Here is a 22,512-nt window from a genome sequence, read left to right as displayed (position 1 = left end):
TGACCACTGAGACGCATGGGTCCACATGACATTCTTCCTTCTCTTGCACTTCACTCATATCACAAGCACACACTAACACAGCTTCTTTATCAAGATTGTGGGGGTAAAACAGGTCTTCCTGTGTACACCACCTCTCTATCTCAAGGAACCTGTTTTCTTTGCCAAAAATAAGAAGAATCCAGCATTTATATGCGGGGGAAAAGCTATTGCAGGATATAGTGGACATCAGGTTGAAAGAAAGAGAATCCTCATCAGAAACCAACAGCACTGATACCTTTATCTAGGACACTGGCAATCGAGAATTGTGAGAAACTGTATTTTTGCTGTTTAAACACACCATCTAATATGCTATATTCTCTTATATCGACCCACAATTACTAACACAGTGGCTTCCATCATATCACTGGCATGCATCTTCTCTACTCAGCAGGTCCTCTGGATCCCCAAGTACATTCAATATACTCCCCAATGCTTACAAGAATTTATTTGTATAGTTTTGATACATATTTTATACCTACAGATAAATGGAATTAAACAAAAACCTTTCAGTAAAGGTAAATTTGTCTTTACAAATGTTTAAACAATACAATCCTATTTCTCAAATACAATTTTTAAATCAAACACCAAAACATCTGTTTCAATTTAAGTACTCTCCAGTATAAGCAAGAAATGGCATTTGAAGGTATATGGATGAAAAAAAAAAGTATGTGCCTATGTGTGTGTGTGTGTTTGAATAAATATATTTTGAATTTGTCACATTTAATTCTTATGCTATTTTTATTTCAAATAAATTATTAAAAATAATTTTGAACAAATTAAAATATCTAATAACCTCTGGGGATGCATGATCATGTGTGTCATGTTTTTGATTATCGTTTGTCCTTTGTGGTGAATAACACAAGTCATGTCGGAGACTCAGTAAGATTTCTTATGGCAAATCAACAATCTCGGAGATACATCATGATCACCTGGGGTTAGTAGCCTGATGTCAGGTTGGCAATTCTACTAAAACAATATTACAAAGAACTAGTATCTGTATGTATCAGTTTCAATCACTTTGTAGATGTGTTATGCTTATTGAATTATACTACACTCAAAGCATAAACAAGATAAAGATGTGATAATATGTTATCAAACTAAGTTTAAAAGGAAAGAAGTGAAGCATAGCAGTGTCTGTTATCATCCTTAAAATAAATTCTAAAGCTTAAAACTTGTCACATTGCCTTTGTATATATGGAATATATGTGACTAAAAATTTTATGATTTTTATTCTTGCACTTTAGCATTTATGAAATAGAGCAATAGCTATAGATCTTAGTGTTCATACAAAAACTGTATTTTTTTGCTTTGGAATATTATTTGGAATAAAAAATTACATATCAATGCACACAATAATGTATATGGATCACAAGGTAGCTAAATTAGACTGAATGGAAAAAATACAAAGATAATCATATGCAGTAGTCAATAATAGTCACAAAATGACAAAATCATGTGACAGAGTAAAACGGTGGCTAATAGGGTTATCATCAGAATTTTTTGACATTTATTGTGTGTATACATTTATATATGTGTGACATTTTCATGCATGCATACATGAGAAGTCATATATAACAGTGTGCCAAATTCAAGGTTAAATCTTGCTTCTGAACATGGTTTTTCATTGGCCCCTTCTGCTAACCTAAACTGGCTGCCCAGTGATGCTCTATGCTCATGGTGTATGTACCTTGATTGACTTTAAATCTGTGCAACAGAATGCCTGGCATTTTGAGATAGACAGTAGAATCCAACTCAGGACCTCATGCTTATGAGGTTAGCACTTAGCTGACTAAGTCATCTCCTCAGCCTCATAAACTGCACCCTTGCAATACAAGATTGTCCAGTTTTAAACTCCATTACCTTCGATTTAGATCTTTGAGCAATAATCAATGACAATGGAGTGCTATAAAATGTGATTGGCCATAGTCAATCGAGTCAAAGTACATCTAAAAAACTTAATAGACAATGAAACAGTAGAATGGCTTTGTAAATTGCTATTGTTATTGTTTTGATTGGGGGATTTGCGAAATTAAAACCTAATTTCTTGAAATTTCACCTATATAACTATTTCACAATATAGGACAAAAAGGCAATATACAGCTATTTCATATAAAAAATACATGATTGTGATCCAAACCATAACATTGCTAAAAATCCTAATACATCCATTTTAAATAGGACCTTATTTCAGATGCAACAAGAAAAATCAATCAGCAACAGGGAGATGGTGCCAAGGGTGAACAAAAGATACACTGTAGCAACAGTAAACACTCTCCAGCAGCCTTTCAATCAGAAAAATTATAGCACAGGGCACATGCATGTGATGCAGTCATTGGCTATGCAGTCTAGTCCAGTTAACCAAAAATTTATGGCACCTTGGGCTGGTAACATGCCTCAGAGCATCAAAGTACTCACAAGTTTGGAACCCTAAGTTCATTTCAGATTCCATAGTGAACGGAAAGAACAAGCTCTTTAAAATTGTTCTTTGATATTCATAAACATGCCATGGAATGTACATGTATGTACACACACACACACACACACACACACAGAGTGAATTATTCTAAGAGCTTTTTAACATAATTTCCATTATTTATGAGATATAGTAAATTATATCATCTACTACTCTATTCTCCATCTAAAATCGACCATATGCTCCTCCTTGTTCTCTTTTATTTTGATTGAAAAGAGATCACCCCCACCGAGGGATCCATCTATCTGCAGATACCAAAGCCCCACACTACTGTTGATTCCAAGAAACACTTGCCTAGTATGGCTGTTCCCTAAGAGGTTCTACCAGCACCTGCCCATACAGATGTGGATTCTTACAGCCAATCATCTGACTGAACCCAATGGGAAACCAATGGGAGAACTACAGAAAGGACTAAAGGAGGTGAATGAATTGCCACCCCATGAGAAGATTAATATCAACTAATGACCACCCAGAGCTCCCAGGGACTAAACCACCAACCAAAGAGTACACATGGAGGGACCCATGGCTCCATATACATATGTAGCACAGGATGGCCTTATCTGACATCAGTGGGAGGGGAGACCCTTGGTCCTATAGAGGTCTGATGCCCTAGTGCCGGGGGATGATAGAGTGGTGAGGCAGGAGTAGGTGAGTAGGTGGAGGAGCACCCTCATATAGGCCAAGGAGTGGAGGGAGAGGGGGTGTGGAATGGGTGCTCTTTGGAGGGGTAACTTGGAAGGGGATATCATTTGAAATGTAAACAAATAAATTGTTAGAAAAGAAATATATTTTTTCATCAATATGTTCTGTTCTTGGTTTTTCTCCCTAATCTGCTCCCAGATCCTCTCCCTGTCATCGCTCATTAAAATTCATATCTTTCCTTTCTCTTCTTTATAAAAAAAGCATTTAAAAATAATAATAAAACAAGAAGAAAGCTATCTGGAATAAGACAAGATCAGAAGAAAAGGAGACAAAGGAAACACTTTTTTTTTCAAATTTATCATTTCATTTCATTATTTACATATGTATATGAACACATATTTCCATATGTGTACATATATTCCTAAATACACCCCACTTCAACTGTATAATGTTACTTGCATATGTGTTTTCAGGGATGATAATTTGATGTTGGATAATCTTAATTTTAAATTAGATAAGATAATATTTGTTACTTTCTAAATGATTATAACTTCAAACATTAGTCTGTGTGCTTTATTAGCACCACACATAAGACATGGGCACTCACTTACCTGAACCAAGAGATGGTTGGATCTGGGGAGCCCGAGGCCTTGCAGGTTAAGGTCATCTCTTCTCCTCTCTCTGCTGTAGCATTGAAGGACTTCTGGGGCATCATGATTGCTGGTGGAACTGAAGGAGAAAGGACATAGCATAAAGAGTTGGAACTAGAATTCTGCACCAACAATAATTCACCACTGCCATTTAGTGCATTGGATCTCCTTAGTTCCTTTCTGTTTATGGAGAATTAAGGTCAGTGATATTTTTTTTTTATGCGTAATAGGATAATTTGCCATGTTATTAGTTTAGTATTTCTCAATCTGTTAAACAATGAATTGTGTATTTTAGTGAACATATATAATGCATGAAATATGTCTCACACAAAGACACAAGAGCACTGACTTAATCCATACTGAAATCTACTTTGAGCATAAATGGATTTCCTATTTGGGTTCTTATTGGTCTATGTAATTCCATAGGCAATCATTCACTGTTTCAAGACAGGGCTTTCAAATTAGGTGTCAAAACATAATGTTCTTTCTGATTAACTACACTTAATTTCTTCAAACAACTATAAAACATTTTATGGAGAGAAACTGCTTCAGCCATAGAGTATGAAAATAGATTTTCATGAACAATTCAATTTTAAAATTAAGCTTCCTCAATTTCCAACTAATTACATTGCAAAACTGTATACGCTGCACATTTTGGTCATGTTGAAACTGTGGCTGAAATGCAGTGTTTGCAATAAACAAGCTGCAGACTTCCATGGCAATGCCTGAGTTCCAAAGTAAAGCCTTATCTAACACTCAGCACACAACCCATGCCATTAAAGTGTATATGGTGAAATAGTAATTATAAAACAGATATAGTAATAAATTAGACAAAATAGAGACACGGACATATAGATGTTTGATTACAGTTGTACATCTTTAAAGTAGTGTTCAAGTCTGCATCAAAGGGGCATAGGCCACTGACAATGAGGAAAGTAGCTAATATACACATTAATAATTAAGCACAGTGCTTTACATGTATGCCTTTAGGAAGTTAGTTATAGGGATCAAGCTTTTACATAAAATAGCATAATAATAATTACTAGTGTCCCTGAAGATGGAATTTCATAGCTATTAACACTTAACACTAAGGACATATTCATTTCTGTCTCATTTTCTTTCTGCTGTAACTGTAGACATGTTAAAATTTTCACCATGTAACCTACTACTTTAATTTTGTGCCTCATGAATGAACATTAAATGAGGCACGTTAGATCTTTCTTCTCTTTTTAAATTTCTTTTTTTGATAGTATCACACAATATCAGTATTTGCTCTGCCTTTTTCTCTTTTCAATTTCCCCATATACCTCTCTCCACTCTCCTCCCAATTCATGACATCTTTTTTTTTTTTATTAATTGTTATTGTGTACACACACACACACACACACATATGTATATGGAGGAATATATGAATTACAGTCTTATATATATTCCTTAATATAACTTGCTCTGTTCATATTACTTGTATGAATATATATGTTCAGGACATTTTGACACTGGACAATTAGTTTGCCTTTCTTCTTGTTTTTCACTTCTCTGTGATAGGTAGTACGCTCTTGTCTTAGAAGAAGACTTAGCATTACTTTTTTCTTGCTTTTTTTCCTGGCTAGTAACCAGTTTTTGTGAGTTCATGAGTGCAACAGTCCTGCCATGTTAAGAAGATATTGTCTTGCAGTAATCTTGACCACTCTGTGACTCCTAACATTTTCTTCTGTGCTCCCATGCTATTCCTAAGCTTTGGAAGAGAGTAGGAGTAGAAAGGAGATGCCCCATTCATGGCTTACCATCCATCCATCATTTATCCTATGAACTTCCACCAGTCTTAGCTCTCTGTATTCACCACCATGCACTGCATAAGGAATCTACTCTGAGGAAAGCTGAGAGATGCAGCGTTCTATAGGCATGGTTGTCTTACCATTTGTTATTTATACACTCATTTGAAGGAATTGTTTTTTATTATAGTTAAATTATTTTTTATTATAGTAACATATTTTGTCATAATACTGAAAACAAACTTTTAACAGAAATTCTGCCAGATAGAAATATTTGGGGGTTGAGGAGCGTTTTTCAGTTCTTTTGCTTTTGCTGCTGCTACTCATTCAGAAGCCCTGACAGAACCTTACAAATACAGAGTTGGATGGCTTGTAGCCAACCATTCCACTGAGTATGGGGCAGGGCAGAAGTGGAAGAGTTAGAGTAAGGACTGAAGAAGCTAAAGATATTTGCAGCCCCATAGGAATAACAAGAATATCAACCAGCCAGAGCCCCAGAGCTCCCAGGGACTAAGCGACCAACCAAGGAGTACACATGGCTCCAGTTGCATATGTAGCAGAAGATGGCCTTGTCAAGAATCAATGGGAGGAGAGGTTCTCAGTCCTATGAAGGCTGGATAGATGTCCAGTGTAGGGGAATTGCGGGCAGGGAGGTAGGAGTGAATGAGTGGGTGGAGGAACACCCTCATAGGAGTCGGGGTAGGAGGGATGGGATAGGGGGTTTCCGGGAGGGAGGGAACTGGGTAAGGGGATAACACTTGAAATGTAAATAAATTTAAAAAAATTCATACATACATACATAAAGATTAAAAAAGTATACTGAAAAAGAAGCATAACTGTCTAACATTAGATCACTGTCAAATCTGTGGAATATTTGGTATATAAATGAATAGTTTCAAGTCACTTGAAAGATTCACTGTTAGAGGTTGTGTGGAAAGAAATGATTTACAACTCAGCTGGAAAATCTTGTGTTGACAAAGATCCTGGGAAGGCTGTCACTTGAGTTTTTCCCTCAATAAAATCCCTGGAATATGTGATACACAAGAAAATTCCCTTAGTAAGCCTTGAGATCATTACCTGCACGGGGAGTTTTCACCTGTCCTAAACAATCCCATACCTTGCCTTCAAGTTTAGTAAGGATTTTACTGAGTTGCTTCGCTCAGTTGGGTGGCACTGCAGACAAGGTATTTTCTGTGCAAATTGGGCCCCAGAGTCTTGCACTCTTCCTATCTGTCAGACCCTATCCTTTCCTTTCAAATAAAACTTTTAAACATGTATACCCTGTGGAGGGTGAGGAGCCACTTCAAGCAGACAGTCTTCAAAAAAAAAAAAAAGAAAAAAAATAAGTGGATAAGTGGAGCTAGTAGAATAAGGTGCTGTGAAGAAGAAATTACATAATTAGTAAGATACAGTATGAACAGCTTTCTAGAGAGGAAACACAGACCAAAGCATTTAGGACAATGCAAGTGGACATAAAACTAGCCAGCAAACTGATTCCTTGTCAACTTGACAAGGAATTGTCACATCATTATTAAGCTACAATCTTTCCTTCTTATTCATCCCAAAGGGCTTACATTAATATGAACATCAAAATATAAAATTTTGCAAATTTTAAGAGTCCCACATCTTTAAAAGTTCATTCCTCTTTAGAATTGGGAACAAAATACCCAAGGTTACAGAGACAAAGTTTGGAGCTAACATGAAAGGATGGACCATCCAGAGACTACCCCACCCAGGGATCATTCCCATAATCAGCCACCAAACCCAGACACTATTGCATATGCCAGAAAGATTTTGCTGACAGGACCCTGATATAGCTCTCTCTTGTGAGGCTATGCCAGTGCCTGGAAAATGCAGAAGTGGATGCTCACGGTCATCTATTGGATGGAACACGGGGCTCCCAATGGAGGAGCTAGAGGAAGTACCCAAGGACCTAAAGGGGTCTGCAACCCTATAGGTGGAACAACAATATGAACTGACCAATACCTCCAGAGCTCATGTCTCTAGCTGCATATGTAGCAGAAGATGGCCTAGTCGGCCATCATTGTTAAGAGAGGCCCCTTGTTCTTGCAAACTTTATATGCACCACTACAGGGGAATGCCAGGGCCAACGAGTAGGTAAGGGAGCAGTGTGTGTGTGGAGAAGGTATAAGAGATTTTCAGGATAGCATTTGAAATGTAAATGAAGAAAATATCTAATAAAAAAAGAAAAAATACTATAAAAAATTTCAGTCTCTTTGAAATTCAAATTCTTATAAAATTCAGCTTCTCAACAGTGGGGTCCCAATAAATCAAAAATAAATTAAATATTATTTCAAGAGAGAGGAGGTATGGGAATGTGAAACTGTCAGAGGGTGGATGGGGGAGAATAAAATATGGAGTATAAAAATTAATTAATTAATTAATTAATAACAAAAAAGAGAGAGAGAAGAACCTGTGCACAGTCACAGTATGAACAATGCAAAACCAAACTCCAGTTATCTCGGCTTCACTCAGTCTCCTGAGATCCTCCAAAAAACTTGGGTCACTTCCTCATTTCTGCCAACTGTAACACACGTCCTATCTTCTAGACTCCCATAGGTTCCACTCCATAGCTGTCAATGGTCTTGGTTGTCATCCTACCGTTTTTGCATCTTCAAAACACTGGGGTCTTCTGCAATGGGACCACACTTTCTCCAATCTCTTCTCCTAGGCTCTGTTCATGGTGCCAGCCTCCAATTCTATGCATGATCCCTTCAATCCGTTGCCATCAAGTGTCACTGAGACTCCACCTTCACCAGTGGCCTCTCCTGGCTTCTCACAGTGTGAGCCCTCAGGTGTTCTTCATGATCCTGTCATTCCTTCAAACCAGTTCAATCTTCATAACTTTTAAACTGTCAAGTTTGGCTGCCAGCACTGACCCTTACCTGATGTTGCCTCTCAGGTAAAATTTCCTAGAAGACTTCATTTCAATGAAGCTAATCTCTCTAGCTCCATCAGATCAACATTGAGTATTCCAGCACAGCAAAGGTTTCACTTTAACAGTTCTGGTATCTTGCTGATCACAGCCAATTCTTCATCCCCAGCTAACCAGAATACAGTTTCAAATATAATGAATGGCCTTGGTAGAGTTTTTAAGCATCCTTTTAAAACATCACAGGCCAAGCCCTGATTTTCATTGTCCTGCACATTCTTATCTTCCAGGCTCCTGCCAAATAGCTCACCAAGCACTGAACATACAATGACTTTTCTTGAGCAAAGTTTCAAAGTTCTTCTGCAATCCTCCCCAAAACAACTTGGTCAGGTTTTTCACAGCAATCAATAAATACCTAACTATCATGGTACCGACTTTAGTTAGGGTTGCTATTGCTCATTAAATACCATAATCAAAATCAAGTTGTGGAGAAAAGGGTTTAATTGGTTTACATTTGCCCTTTGTAGCCTATCACTGAATGTTAGGCTACAGCCTAGAGACAGGAGCTGATACATGGAGGGGTGAGGCTTACAAGCTTGCTACCTATGGCTCCCTCAGAATGGTGCCTTATAGAACTCTGAACATCCCAGAAATGAACCAAGCCAAATATGCTGGCCCATCCTCCAACAATCACTCACTAATTGAGAAAATGTCTTACAAATAGACCTTGTGGAGGAATTTTCTCAATTGAGGTTCCATCCATTTTGATTACTCTAGCTAGTTCAACTTGAAACAACAGTAGCTAGTACAGATGAATACTTACAAATATTGGCTAGAGAATTTAGTATAATTGTATTCAACAGATTCTATAATTTTTAGATATATGAGAAGTAAGAAATGTCTAAAGTTGTTATTTCCTCATGAAAATTACTTATGTAAGTATAGACAAATTCTTGTAAATTTTTCTATCTACATTCCCACCTATTCACACATCTAAACAATTTTTTTATGAGTAAAATCCATAAAACACTGGTTAGATAAAAGTATCTTTCCTTTTATATTGTCAGTTCTCCAGTTTAGGAAATTTAATAGAATTGATGGGGGAAGTTACAGAATTGGAAATTAGATTGGTCTGAATAAATGTATATTTCTTACACTTTGGCCTAGGTTATATATTGTATTTTACATACTATTATTAACAATTATTTCACAAACTATAATCATAAATTTGGTTTATTATTGCTTGCTGTCTTCATGGTTGATTCAGTTACAATAGTGACAATTTTATGTTGCTGTATACTGTGTTTTTATATACTGGTGCTTAGATACTATGACATTTTGTACAGCTTATAATGAAAATTTTATTGTATCAGATAGTAGTATTCCTCATTTTCCTGCCCTTCAGAAACGAGTTGATTGGATATAAATGCAGAGATCATAGCCCAACGATCTTTGATGAAAAGTACACTCTACAGCCGGACACTCACTTTCACAAATACATCCAGCCATTATCATCTACTGTTGATTGTGGCATTTGAAAGAAGAGTAACATAAAATTGCCTTAAAGTTCTATTTCTTGATCATTTTCATTCAACCTCAATTGTTACTATCTCCATTACCCTAGATTTGAATCTGTGGTTAGTGGGTCATTTTTGTGAATTTACAAGAGGTTTAGAAAATAAGGGACACCATTTTTACATGAATAACCTTGTACTGACTTTTACATTTTAAATTTACACCTTCCCATTTCTTTATATCAAAGAATATTTTCTAAGTAGTGATAGAAAGTTAGAAATCAGACAGGATAGAATTATTTTGATTAAAGCACAGGAAATAGCATTGGCTTTATTTTGGTGAGTACAACCATGATTTGTGTATATGCAAACATAATTATCTAGCCTTAAATCTTAAACACTTTACAAAAAATCTTTTTACACATTTAATACATTTCTTTTTTATTATTAGATATTTTCTTTATTTACATTTCAAATGCTATCCCGAAAGTTCCCTATACCCTCCCCCTGCCCTGCTCCCCTACCCACCCACTCCCACTTCTTGGCCCTGGTGTTTCCCTGTACTGGGGGCATATAGTTTGCAAGACCAAGGGCCTCTCTTTCCAATGATGGCCTACTTGGTATATATGCAGCTAGAGACATGAGCTCTGGGGGTACTGGTTAGTTCATATTGTTGTTCCACCTATAGGGTTGCAGACCCCTTTAGCTCCTTGGGTACTTTCTCTAGCTCCTCCACTGGGGGCTCTGTGTTCCATCCTATAGATGACTGTGAGCATCCACTTCTGTATTTGCCAGGTACTAGCATAGCCTCACATGAGACAGCTCTATTAGGGTCCTTCAACAAAATCTTGCTGGCATATGAAATAGTGTCTGGGTTTGGTGGCTGATTATGGGATGGATCCCTGTGTGTGGTAGTCTCTGAATGGTCCATCCTTCCATCTTAGCTCCAAACTTTGTCTCTGTAACTCCTTCCATGGGTATTTTGTTCCCTATTCTAAGGAGGAATGAAATATCCACATGTTGATCTTCCTTCTTCTTGATTTTCTGATGCACTTCTGAATGATTTTGCAGGATATTCAAGAGTTAAGCATTGTGTGATCATAAAAGGAATAGAGTCACTATATCTGCCCTTCAATGAATATACATGCACATTTATGCTACTTAAATTATGCTACAGTCTAAGCTACTTAAATAATAGTATTCTATTTAATGTGTCTTGTAAGTATATAATTGTCAAATCGAGCAGAAATATTTAAATTCACACCTTATTAGACTCTGTTAGCTTCTGCTAAACTGGAAACTAAGAATTCGGTTCTAGGTAACTAGAAATGACCCTTTATTGTTGCCAAGTGTTACATATCTTTGTTAATATAAGGCTTACTTTCCAATTACTTACTTCAACTCCCTCCCTCTTTCCTACTGAGATCTTTCTACCCCTCTGCAATACCTTTTTTTCAAAGGAATAACTAATTATTACATAGAAGACAGTAAGTTTTTAATGGCATACTCAAGCTATCCAACACTGCCATTATCTCCTTATTTTGAAAATAGTGTATTCCAGTCACAATTGCTCTGTTATGCTAATATCCATGGCGGGTTTTTACAGTTTCTTTACAATTTACACTTGTCTACAGCCTGATTGTTTTCTCCCATTTCTAATGAATTTCAAGTTTCATTACTAAATTTCTTCTAAATAGCAAGGAATCATTCTTTTCCCAGCTACTACATTGATGTTGTGTATAAACTAGAATGTTTGCCAAGATTAAAACTATTTGGGAATCTTTAAACCTTGACTTGACAAACATGACTTTGCTTGAAAAACAAGCTACAAATTTCAGTTTTCAGAAATAGCCTGTTAAAATAAGTATTATGTCTCTGCACCTGTATATAAGCTATGAGTTCATATTCATTTCTCCAATACGGTCCACAGGTTGATTATTTATATACTTGTGTCATTCAAGACATATAAAAGTAGAACAAAGTAAGAGCTTAAATAATATGGGGTACATTATTTATAATTAACTGTAAAAGAGTAGTATAATATATAAATTTATATATAAAAATAAAATTATGTAATATATAATAAATATGCATTTTTAATACTAGAATATTAATTGGAAAATAATCATAGAACAAAAGTTGAATCTGAAATTTAAGAAAGTGAAGATAGTGAAAAGCGTTACACTTTAATTTTTAAAATTCTTTTGAAATCTTAAATTTTCCAATTAAAAATCTTTGAGAGGTCAGGCACAGTCAGAAAACTGAAAAAAAGACATGCTTACTGCAATTTTTTTTTTTTTACTTTCTCAAGATCTAAACACACAAACAGAAGAATCCATAAGACTGGATAAAATGTATTTCCCGGATAAGTCAAAGAACATGTAAGAGAAAATGCACCACCCATATGCAGAAGCAATCGATACTGGAATTTGTAAACAGTTATATAGCAGAAAAGAGTTTCCAGTTACTTTAAAGCATAAGACATTGTGACCGTAAATGGAAAACATGTTAGTTAGCATTGTTCATGCTGAGAACATCATCAGCGTTTTTAGCTGAGTCTGTATAGGAAAGAGATGTGGAACTGATGTTTGTGTGATCATTCAGACAGAGATGGAAAAGTCTCATCTGCATGACTGTTTTCATGGCTAGAAATAATATTTCCCTATATTTACTTTCTTGTAGACTCTTAAAGGAGTAAAAATAAAAAAACAGAACTTAAAATTTTATGTTAGTGAGGAATTCATGTGATAAATTTGAAGTTTTAAATTAATGTTATTAATTCATATATATTAACATATACCAGTAATCCTTCCATCAGAGTGAATATTTATAGTATCAGAACAGATGATAGTACCAGAGTAAACTAAAATGCACAATAATAAAGTTGTATAATAAATAAAATTATATGATCATGAACAATAAAAGATTAATATTATGCACAACATATTACATATACTTTTTACTAATGTAATTAACTAAATGTTTTAGTTAATAATATATGTATATACATATACATAGTTCTGCAGTAACATGTATTAAGCCTGTATTGCTGCATGTAAACTGTGAATTTTAAAGAATTTTATATGTATTAACTTATGGTGCTATGTCTGTGCTCAGAAAGGGTTTTCAAGGACTTGATGAATTATTGTTATGCAAGTTTTCTTAAATCCTCAAGAACAAGTGGATCAGTGAACAAAAAAATTAGTCACCCATATGTTCATATGTTTTAAACATTGTATATAAATGCATTCTCATTCACACACAGAAAAATTGTTTTAGATAGCCACTTTATGTAAAATAAGTATTTTTCTGTATATAATAAAAGATAATCTCATATTTATATGCAAACTGAAATATCAAGCATTGAATCTATTTTGTTGTATTGAAATAATTTATCTGCATTGAATGTCAAATGCCATTAAAATCTTGTTACTAATAAGCTTTGCATTATGTTTTTGGTTTTGCTGTTTCTTTCTTTCTATTGGCATAAATATTAGGATGGAGGCTCTTCGTGACACATTTTCCATATTAGAAGCAAGTATTCTTGCTTCATTTTTTTCCTGAGTGGTATACCAAACTCTGGATAGATATTAACACTGAAACCTTTGGAGGAGACAGAGGTAGAACCAATTTATGAGTGGAGATTTCTCAGTGGAAGGAGAAAACTATTAAAAGCACATTTTAAGCATGAAAATCTTGATGGTGGAAAATGAAGTATAATTGAGAAATATTAAGGAAATAGTATGGATATCTCTTAGATAATAATAACAAGGCAGTTTGTATGGTATGAGAAGCAATTTGAATGAGATACTGTTATTTCATAAACTTTGTTATTTGTGATCAGTAGAAAGGAAAACTATTACTCAGTTATTAAATTACAAAATGCAAATCATGAAAGATCAAGTGATGAATCATAGAATTTTTAGTCTCAATCTAATCTAAGATGCCATTATGCTCCAGTTTGCATTCTTTCAGAGACACACCTAACAAAAGGTAATTAACATGCTGAAAACTATGCTTTCATGCCATGTAACAAATGCCATAAGAAAATTTGGTACATTGTTGTTACAGGATTTTCCCTGTCCAATCACATTAGGGCAGTGGCAGGCCTGTGATTGGACAGGAAGAGGGAGGCAGAGCTAGGAGCTGGAAAGAGAGAGAGATGTTGCAGGAGGAGAAGAAGGGACAGGTGGTGAACCAACTTGCTGGCTGGGCACAAATCCACCAAAAATTTAAGATTATTAGCCTGAGAGTTAGAGTTTTATTTTATTTTAACTTTTTTATCTAATCTGATTTATAACAATAAAGTCACAATTTATAAGATGTCAATAAAATAATTTCAGAGCCAATTGATAGTGATAAAAGCTTTACCCCAATTATTCTAACCTTGTGAAAATCTTAGCTACTTGTGGCTGTTAAAAACCATGCGAAATCAAGATCTTTTTCCTGTCTGTCTGTTCCATGTTGGCTTCTCCTCCTCCTTCTCCTCCTGGTACCTCTCTATCTTTCTCCCCAGCTCATAGCTTAGCCTCCCTTTTCCTGTGGACAATCACAGGCCTGCCACTGCACGAATGTGATTGGACAGGGAAAATCCTGCAACATTTCACCCTTTTTTTATAATTAAGAAAAGACTTTCTCTCAAGCTATAAATTGAACACAACTATTACCATTTTGTAAATTATATGGTATAAGATAAGCCTAGAACCCAGTCCAGCATTTTTGCCAATAAAACTAAACACTGCTCTCTATCCTAACTTAAAAGACTATAGTTCTGCGTTTGGTGGCTAATTAGGAGACACTATTGCACATGCCAGCAAGAGTTTGCTGAAAGGACCCTGATATAGCTGTCTCATGTGAGGCTATGCCAATGCCTGGTAAATACAGAAGTAGATGCTCACAGTCATCTATTGGATAGAACACAGGGACCCCAATGGAGGAGCTAGAGAAAGTATCCAAAGAGCTGAAGGGGCCTGATACCCTATAGGTGGAACAACAATATGAACTGACCAATACCCCCAGAGCTTGTGTCTCTAGCTGCATATGTAGCAGAAGATGGCCTAGTCGGCCATCATTGGGAAGAGAGGCCCCTTGGTCTTGCAAACTTTATATGCCCCAGTACAGGGGAACTCCAGGGCCAAGAAGTGGGAGTGGGTGGGTAGAGGAGCAGGGCGGAGGGAGGGTATAGGGGACTTTGGGGGTAGCATTTGAAATGTAAAGGAAGAAAATATCTAATAAAATATTGAAAAAACGATTATATCAGTACCTGTAAAAAAGAAAAGAAAAGACTATAGTTCTGTACCTGGCTATGTCCTGGTTTTAGATTTTATGTTTTCTGAAAACCATCCTCACAAATCTGTTCCTCTCAAAGTAAATAGCCTGGATTGGCTAGGAGACTGTAACTCCATCAGAAATCCAAGAACGACTGATACTAACTGAAAATATATAGGAAGCCTATCACAGCTTCCAAAACTTAGTCAAATGATAGACACGGTTGATCACCTAGACAGTCCCTTACTTCAATATGTTAGAGCATTGGTTTTCAGCCTTCTAGCCCATGGACATCTGACAGATGTTAGAGAAACAGGATATTATGGACTAGCGTAATCTGTCTTGGCAGAATCAAGCTGTCCTAACCTGTAATTATGTCCTTTCTTTGGACAGTATTATGTCTGTAGATGAAAATGAGGCAATTTTTGTCTAGTGGCTGTCTTGCCACAACACATTGTTATAGGCATAGATGGATGGCATTTATTACAAAATATTCATTGTTGACTTCACGGTTTCCCTTTGAATAAATATTGCTAAAATAAACAGCAGATTGCACACAAATCATTTATGGCTTACCGTTAACAATAACAATGATATCCCGGAAGTCAATCTCTCCCCTCGCCTCCACTCTTCCTTCACATCTGTATATACCTTCATCACTTTTATTAATATTGAGGATCTGCAGATTATTGTTTGCAAGCACTGCAAACCGATCTGAAAAATAAGCAAAGAAGAGAAAATGACATCAGGAATTGAGGCTGAGTCTAGAGAGCTCTGAATTTCTAAGAATTAAAATACAGCACTTTTCTCACACTATCCAACTTTCCATCTACCAAAAATTCAAATTTGAAAGTAAAATGCAATTTCACAACTTCAGGTTTTTCACTCTACCTTGGCCTTGTTATATCTCCCCCCAGCCCCCCCCAAATACATTCAGGACTTTATATTCACAGAAAATGGTTAGACTATTATTTTCTCCTTGGTGCTCTGAAGGCAAAAATGACGCACAAAAGAACAGTACAACGACTTTAGATGTTGCTGACCAGACAAATTTTAAATGCAGCCATTTGGCTATGGAAAATAGTTAGAAAATATATTGAACATCCTTCCCCAAGAATAATTAAACTGCCAATTTTTTTTCATAACCCGAGAAGGCAGCCAAATGACCCACTAATGTTCAAGACACATAAAGGATATAAAAACGGTTATGCTTTCAATTTATTTAAGCAATTCTTTCTGCAAATTACAAATCAATCTTTAGGAATAATTAGATATGAACATTAATTTTTATTTCGAGATTCATTGTTGCCTGCTTATGTGCACAAAGATAGGCTGAAAGGCAGATATCATTTCATTCTAATTGACTGCTAAAAGTGATATTGTGGGTTTTAAAATTATTTTACTTTATTTGTATAAATATTATCTGCCTCCATGTATGAGCATCAGGTTCATGCCAGTTTGGGACTTTGAAAATGGGTTGACAGATGGTTTTGAGCCATCATGTTGGCGTTGGGAATAGAACCCAAGTGTTCTACAAGAGCAACAAGTACATTTAATCACTGAATGGGATTCAAAGTGTTATGAAGTGATGTGTATAATTATCTGAGATACCTAAGCAACATCTCTTTCAATAGCATTATCAAAGAAACTTTATAGTGTCAAAGGTTTCTTTTTGGTTTTTTTAAAACTATATATATATAAACTTTGTTTCTCTTGCTTAGGAATATATATATATATATATATATATATATATATATCTTTGTTTCTACTCTTTTAAGAACTATAGATATTATGTTACATGTTTGCATTAGAATTTCATCTTGCTCAGTCAATATCTAAATTGCCTTATTCATTTATTCACTATCAAGCCCTTTATATGACAAAAATGTCAACTTTTGACTAGTTATTCTATTTAGGATATTTTATTTACTAAAATAGATGCAGCATTTATTAATTTTGAACATATGCATCAAACAGAATGTTCACTATTACAGAGTACTAAGTTTCTACAACTTTTATTGTCTAGATGCTACTTTTTTGTCTGGTCCAGATTTGACTTTTTTTTCTATCTTCTGGTTTAACAGAGATACATAGGAATCACAGCAGATATTTGTGGGGGGGGAGAAGAGAAACTTGTCACCTGGAGTTCTGAATTAAATATGTGATTAAAAACTAGATGGTGCTATATTACAAAATGAAAAGAAAACTAATTATCCACACATACTCAAATGCAGGTTTTAGTTTGCTATAACTTTTTAAAAATGAGATAGAAAGATATTTACAGTATTTCAATAGCAGAAATACTATTCTTTGAGCAGAAATCTAATAAAACAAGCTATTTGTTTGGGATGGAAATGAATAAATTAAGAAGTTGCTTCATAAAAAAGAACACAAATTATGAATACAAAAACATTACTTTCATCCTGCAACATATAAATTTTTCCACTGTGCTTATTTCTTCTTTTGTTGTAGCCTAAGTGCCAAAACATTCATACAGGTGCTTCCCCAGGTAAGTAAAAAATGAAAGATGAATTCTCTTTACCATCGGAGAACCTGGACTGCAGGAAGAAGGATCTGTAGAATATATACATTATAAGTAACTACACTTCCTGGATGACTCAGAGCTTCTGGAGTTATCACAGAGAAAGGAGCTTCAGTTGAGAAAATGCCTCCATGAGATCCAGCTGTAAGGCATTTTCTCAATTAGTGATCAAGGGGGAAAGGCCCCTTGTGGGTGGGGCCATCTCTGGCCAGTGAGACACATACTATGGCTTTCCTTATCGGACATTGATTGTCAATGCTGTAAACAGTGTCACATTAGCAAACAAAACTCCCAGATCATCTACATAATTTTATATATGTACACAGTTTTTCAGTTGTGTATTCAATTTTCTTAAACTACAAGAACATACTAGCTGCAGTATAAAAAAAAATCTACCTTTAAAACTATTAAATATGCAATTTTTAAAAAAGTAAATATTTAGAATCTGCTTCTAATGTTCGTAAGTTAGAAAAGTTTGAGCTGTACAATTTCATTAATTACTTATTCTCATTGCATTGTATACAATTCAGTATTATGTTTCAATTTCAGCTCTAGCTATATCTTTAAAAATTTTTTTAATAGACATAAGTTGAGAACATATAATTTTGGTTAAACTTGTTTGCATCTTAAAAGTATAATAAAATGTATAACATTAATAAGATACATAAGACAAATAGTTACCACGCATCTAGCAACAAACTTCATTCATTTATGTATCTAACATTTACATATGCCTGGTGTGTTATTCATAAGCTATGGAAACCGCTTGAAATGGGTGCATCGATCCATTGTTTATTGACAGACTATTTCACTGAAGAGTACAGGAGCTGGAAAAGCACTTGAGCATTTCAGGACCAAAGGTGGAAATTGAACTGAAAGGGACTTCCAGATTTGCATATTGCAGAGTGGGATTCTGGGAAACAAGACCAGCCACACCACGGCGAAGTCAACTTTTCACCACCACTGCACTTCTCACAGCCTGGGTTCCAAGGCTTCATCTGAAGTCACATATTAAAAGCATTACCCCTTTTAATTGTACTCGTGATTAAGATAAAAACCATGTATGTGAATGTGTACTCCAATATGGATAATATGAATGTGTGTACACAATGTCAATAATTTTTTAAAGAGACTTCTGGTCCTTTCAGACCGAGAGAAGCAATGCTGGAAACACTTCTTGTTAGCTCCTCAGATAATCTGTGTAAAGCTTGAAGGATTTTCTCACACTAATACACATGTGATTAAATCCTATATTTTATGGAATTAGAATATTGAAATGAGGGCTTATCATTATCTGACAAATACTGAGTATTATGCTTGGAAAATTATCTTAAAATAAAAAAAATGACTATGAAACATAATTATGAATCATTCTCTCTATATACTTAAAAAATAGACATTCTACTTTTTATCCTTTGTGTTGTGGAAACTCCATCTCTTCAAAACACGTAGTAGAATCATATAACATGGAAAACACTTTAAAAGATTCAATAATTTTGTACCTGTATGTAAGGCAGACACATTGAAAATATACCAAATTGAAAATGTCCCTATGCACAATGGTAGAGCTGTGTAATGTAAGCAAATTATGCTTTCAGCTTCAAACCCCATATTCTGAATTTTATACTTCAGTCTGAATCAAAATCATGATGACATCTTAAACAAATACATTCTCTTGTCTATTATCCATACTCATCTTTCCATAATATTTAGAACTGCTATCTTTGAGAGAACATCTGTAGAATATAAGGCTGATTTCATAGTGCTGTTTTAGTCTACTTGTATATAATGTTCTCATGGCATGGTACTGGAATTTTAACCAGTAGAATCTGAATGTTCCAATGTTCCCTACTGCACTTGCTTTGTATTGTTTAGCACTGGCATACGTTCTGATGGAAACTGAAGTCAAGTACACATTTCCCTGTGGTAGTACCTACACTGTGTTTTTTGTCTTTCTGTACTAGATCACTTATAAACTTTGCTGCCAAGTGGGCCACACACAACACTTAGCTTTAGAAAATGACTGTTTTTGCTTGCTTGTTTGTTATGGCAATTCTTTTTGTTTTGTCTCTTTTGTTTGTTTGTTTTAAATTTCATTTTGTTGTGGTTTTGCTTGTTTAGATGTAGCCATGTTTTCCAGGTTTGCTTTAGAAGTATTAGGACACTCTGGTGACATTCAAGTCTTGATTATTCTGCATCTATCCTCCAGGTGTTGAAATTACAGGCACATGATCTCATGGCAAGCCTGGTGACTTTCACTTGCTAGCTTATTAAAACCAACAACAGAACAGGATTTGACCCAAAAACTAGAGTTCAGCAAACCTGCACCCAAGTTATAGGCTTTAGAATTGTTTAAATCTTGAAGTGAAATTTGTATCATCTTGTGTTGTTGATTGCATATTTGTGCCCAGATTGTCTTAAAAATCAAAATCTTCCTGGATCGTCTTTCTGAGCGCTAGGCACACCGGCCTGTAGGACAGTTTATTTCTTTTACTACAATACAGAACCTACATAGCTGTAAAACTATGAAAACTAGAAGTAGTTTTAGAACATATAACTTAGAGAGTTACCAAAATACTAACTGTCGGGGATGGTGGTGACTTCCTCGTTGTGGTACAACCAGCTGACCGCAGGGGCCGGGGAACTGCTCACTCTGCAAACCACTTCTGCATCCTCCCCTTGCTTGAACTCTTGAGGGGACACCACTTCTCTGAAGGTGAGTTTTTCTGTGTCAGGAAAATAAAACCACTGGTAAAAGATTCATCACTTACTTAACTCAACACACTGTCATCTACGACTGCTAGTGTAGTGAGGATCTAGACATTTAAGAACCTTATAGAGACTAGGCCCTAGGCCGGGGCCTAGCAAACACATAAGTGGATGCTCACAGTCAGCTATTGGATGGATCACAGGGCCCCCAATGGAGGAGCTAGAGAAAGTATCCAAGGAGCTAAAGAGATCTGCAATCCTGTAGGTGCAACAACATTATGAACTAACCAGTACCCTGGAGCTCTTGACTCTAGCTACATATGTATCAAAAGATGGCCTAGACGGCCATCACTGGAAAAAGAGGCCCATTGGACACGCAAACTTTAAATGCCCCAGTACAGGGGAACGCCAGGGCCAAAAAGTGGGAATGGGTGGTTAGGGGAGTGGGGGGAGGATATGGGGGGACTTTTGGGATAGCATTGGAAATGTAATTGAGGAAAATACGTAATAAAAAATATTAAAAAAAGAGTGATTTCTGGGTTCTTATTTTATTGCCAGTGGACACCAAGAACAAGGTTTTGCCTGTATTCTCTTAAGCATTCTTAAAAAAAAAAAAACAAAAAAAACAAGTAAAGACATTTATTTAATATACTGTCTTAGAAGCTCAAAGCTCAACACTAAGCTGTCCCAACAGTTTGTTTTTGAGCACCCATTCTTTTCAATGCAGTCCAAGTATAGAGAAGAGTTCAAGGCTGAGTGTCAAAACAGGAAGACAGGAATCTAGAAATTTCACAGTTTGTCTGACAACAGAGTTCTCAGTCTTTAAATCTTCAACCCCATATACACTTCAAACTGAGGACTAAGCAAGCATTCCATCATCAATACTTGGGGAACAGCTGGTATCTGAAACATAGCCAGAGCATTGGGTGACAAATATTTTACTTTTAGCACAGATGGTTGCTGGAAAAAAAAAAGTGGATCCCAAGATTTTCTTTGCTTTTACATCATTGCTTACAGTATTTTGTCACAAATAAAATCATGTGATATTACAATTGAAGAGAAATCACAAAGCAGAGCAGAGGGGCTACTGGAAGAGTGCGTGGAAACTGAATGATTCAGGAGTTATGAGTATGGTAGAGATGTGTCTGGTCTAATTGTGTACTTGTGTCCAAGGGCCTTTGTATAACAGTGCCATGCACAATAAGCATATATGATGGAAATTAAGACATTCTTGATTGTGACATTTGCTGTCCTATAATTTAACTTCTCACTTCAACTCTGAATTCTTGAAACTGCCTCCTCTATTTATTTTCCATGAATTTACATTACATGTATATATAACAAGTATAAATTAATATTGTTCATAGTATAAGACTTAGAACAATATGGTTCATATATCAACAAGTGCCTTGGCTTAATGAATCAGAACTGATTCAAAAAATTTTAATATTTTAATTAAATATATATACATATATATTTATGTTCACTTTCATCCTGTAATCACTGTACACAGTCCTTCTAGTACCCCCTCATGCAGATCTCCCCCATTCAACTCACCCACAAAACCTTTGGCTCAAAATGTGTCTTGCCCACAACACGTGCAGGTACAAATATAGAGCAGAGACTGAGGGAATAGCCAACCAATGGCTGGCCCAAATTAAGACCCATCCCATGGGCAAGCACCAATCCCTGACACTACTAATGATACTTCTTTATGCTTGCAGACAGGAGCCTAGCACAACTGTCCTCTAAAAGGCTCCACTGAACAGCCAAAGCAGAGATGCAGAAACCCACAGCCGAACATTAGATGGAGTTGAAAGTCCTATGTAAGTGTTGGGGGTGGATTGAGCATCCAAAGGGGACAAAGAATCCACAGGAAGACCAACAGAGTCAACTAATTTGGACCCTTGGGGGCTTCCAGAGAATGAACCATCAACCAAAGAGGGCTGGACCTATGTGTCCCACACATATGTACCAGATGTACCACACATATGTACCAGGTGTACCACA

The 22,512-nt window shown here is 35.8% G+C and overlaps 1 protein-coding gene across 2 annotated transcripts in view; it reads right to left on the bottom strand.

The window, feature by feature from the left end:
* Ncam2 (neural cell adhesion molecule 2) overlaps positions 1 to 22,512 on the bottom strand; it is a 431,584-nt gene that overhangs the window by 171,755 nt on the left and 237,317 nt on the right. For both annotated transcript variants that reach the window (XM_021184925.2, XM_021184926.3), the window contains exons 4-6: positions 20,376 to 20,519; positions 15,828 to 15,965; positions 3,766 to 3,883 (exon numbers count right to left, since the gene is read on the bottom strand). In XM_021184925.2, the coding sequence (XP_021040584.1) occupies positions 3,766 to 3,883; positions 15,828 to 15,965; positions 20,376 to 20,519 (400 nt within the window). The remainder of the gene's footprint in view (positions 1 to 3,765; positions 3,884 to 15,827; positions 15,966 to 20,375; positions 20,520 to 22,512) is intronic.

Source organism: Mus caroli, unplaced genomic scaffold (genome assembly GCF_978045245.1).
Source record: "Mus caroli unplaced genomic scaffold, Mus_caroli_1 scaffold_17, whole genome shotgun sequence".
Classification (NCBI taxonomy): Eukaryota; Metazoa; Chordata; class Mammalia; order Rodentia; family Muridae; genus Mus; species Mus caroli.
This window is presented reverse-complemented; position numbering and strand designations above follow the sequence as displayed.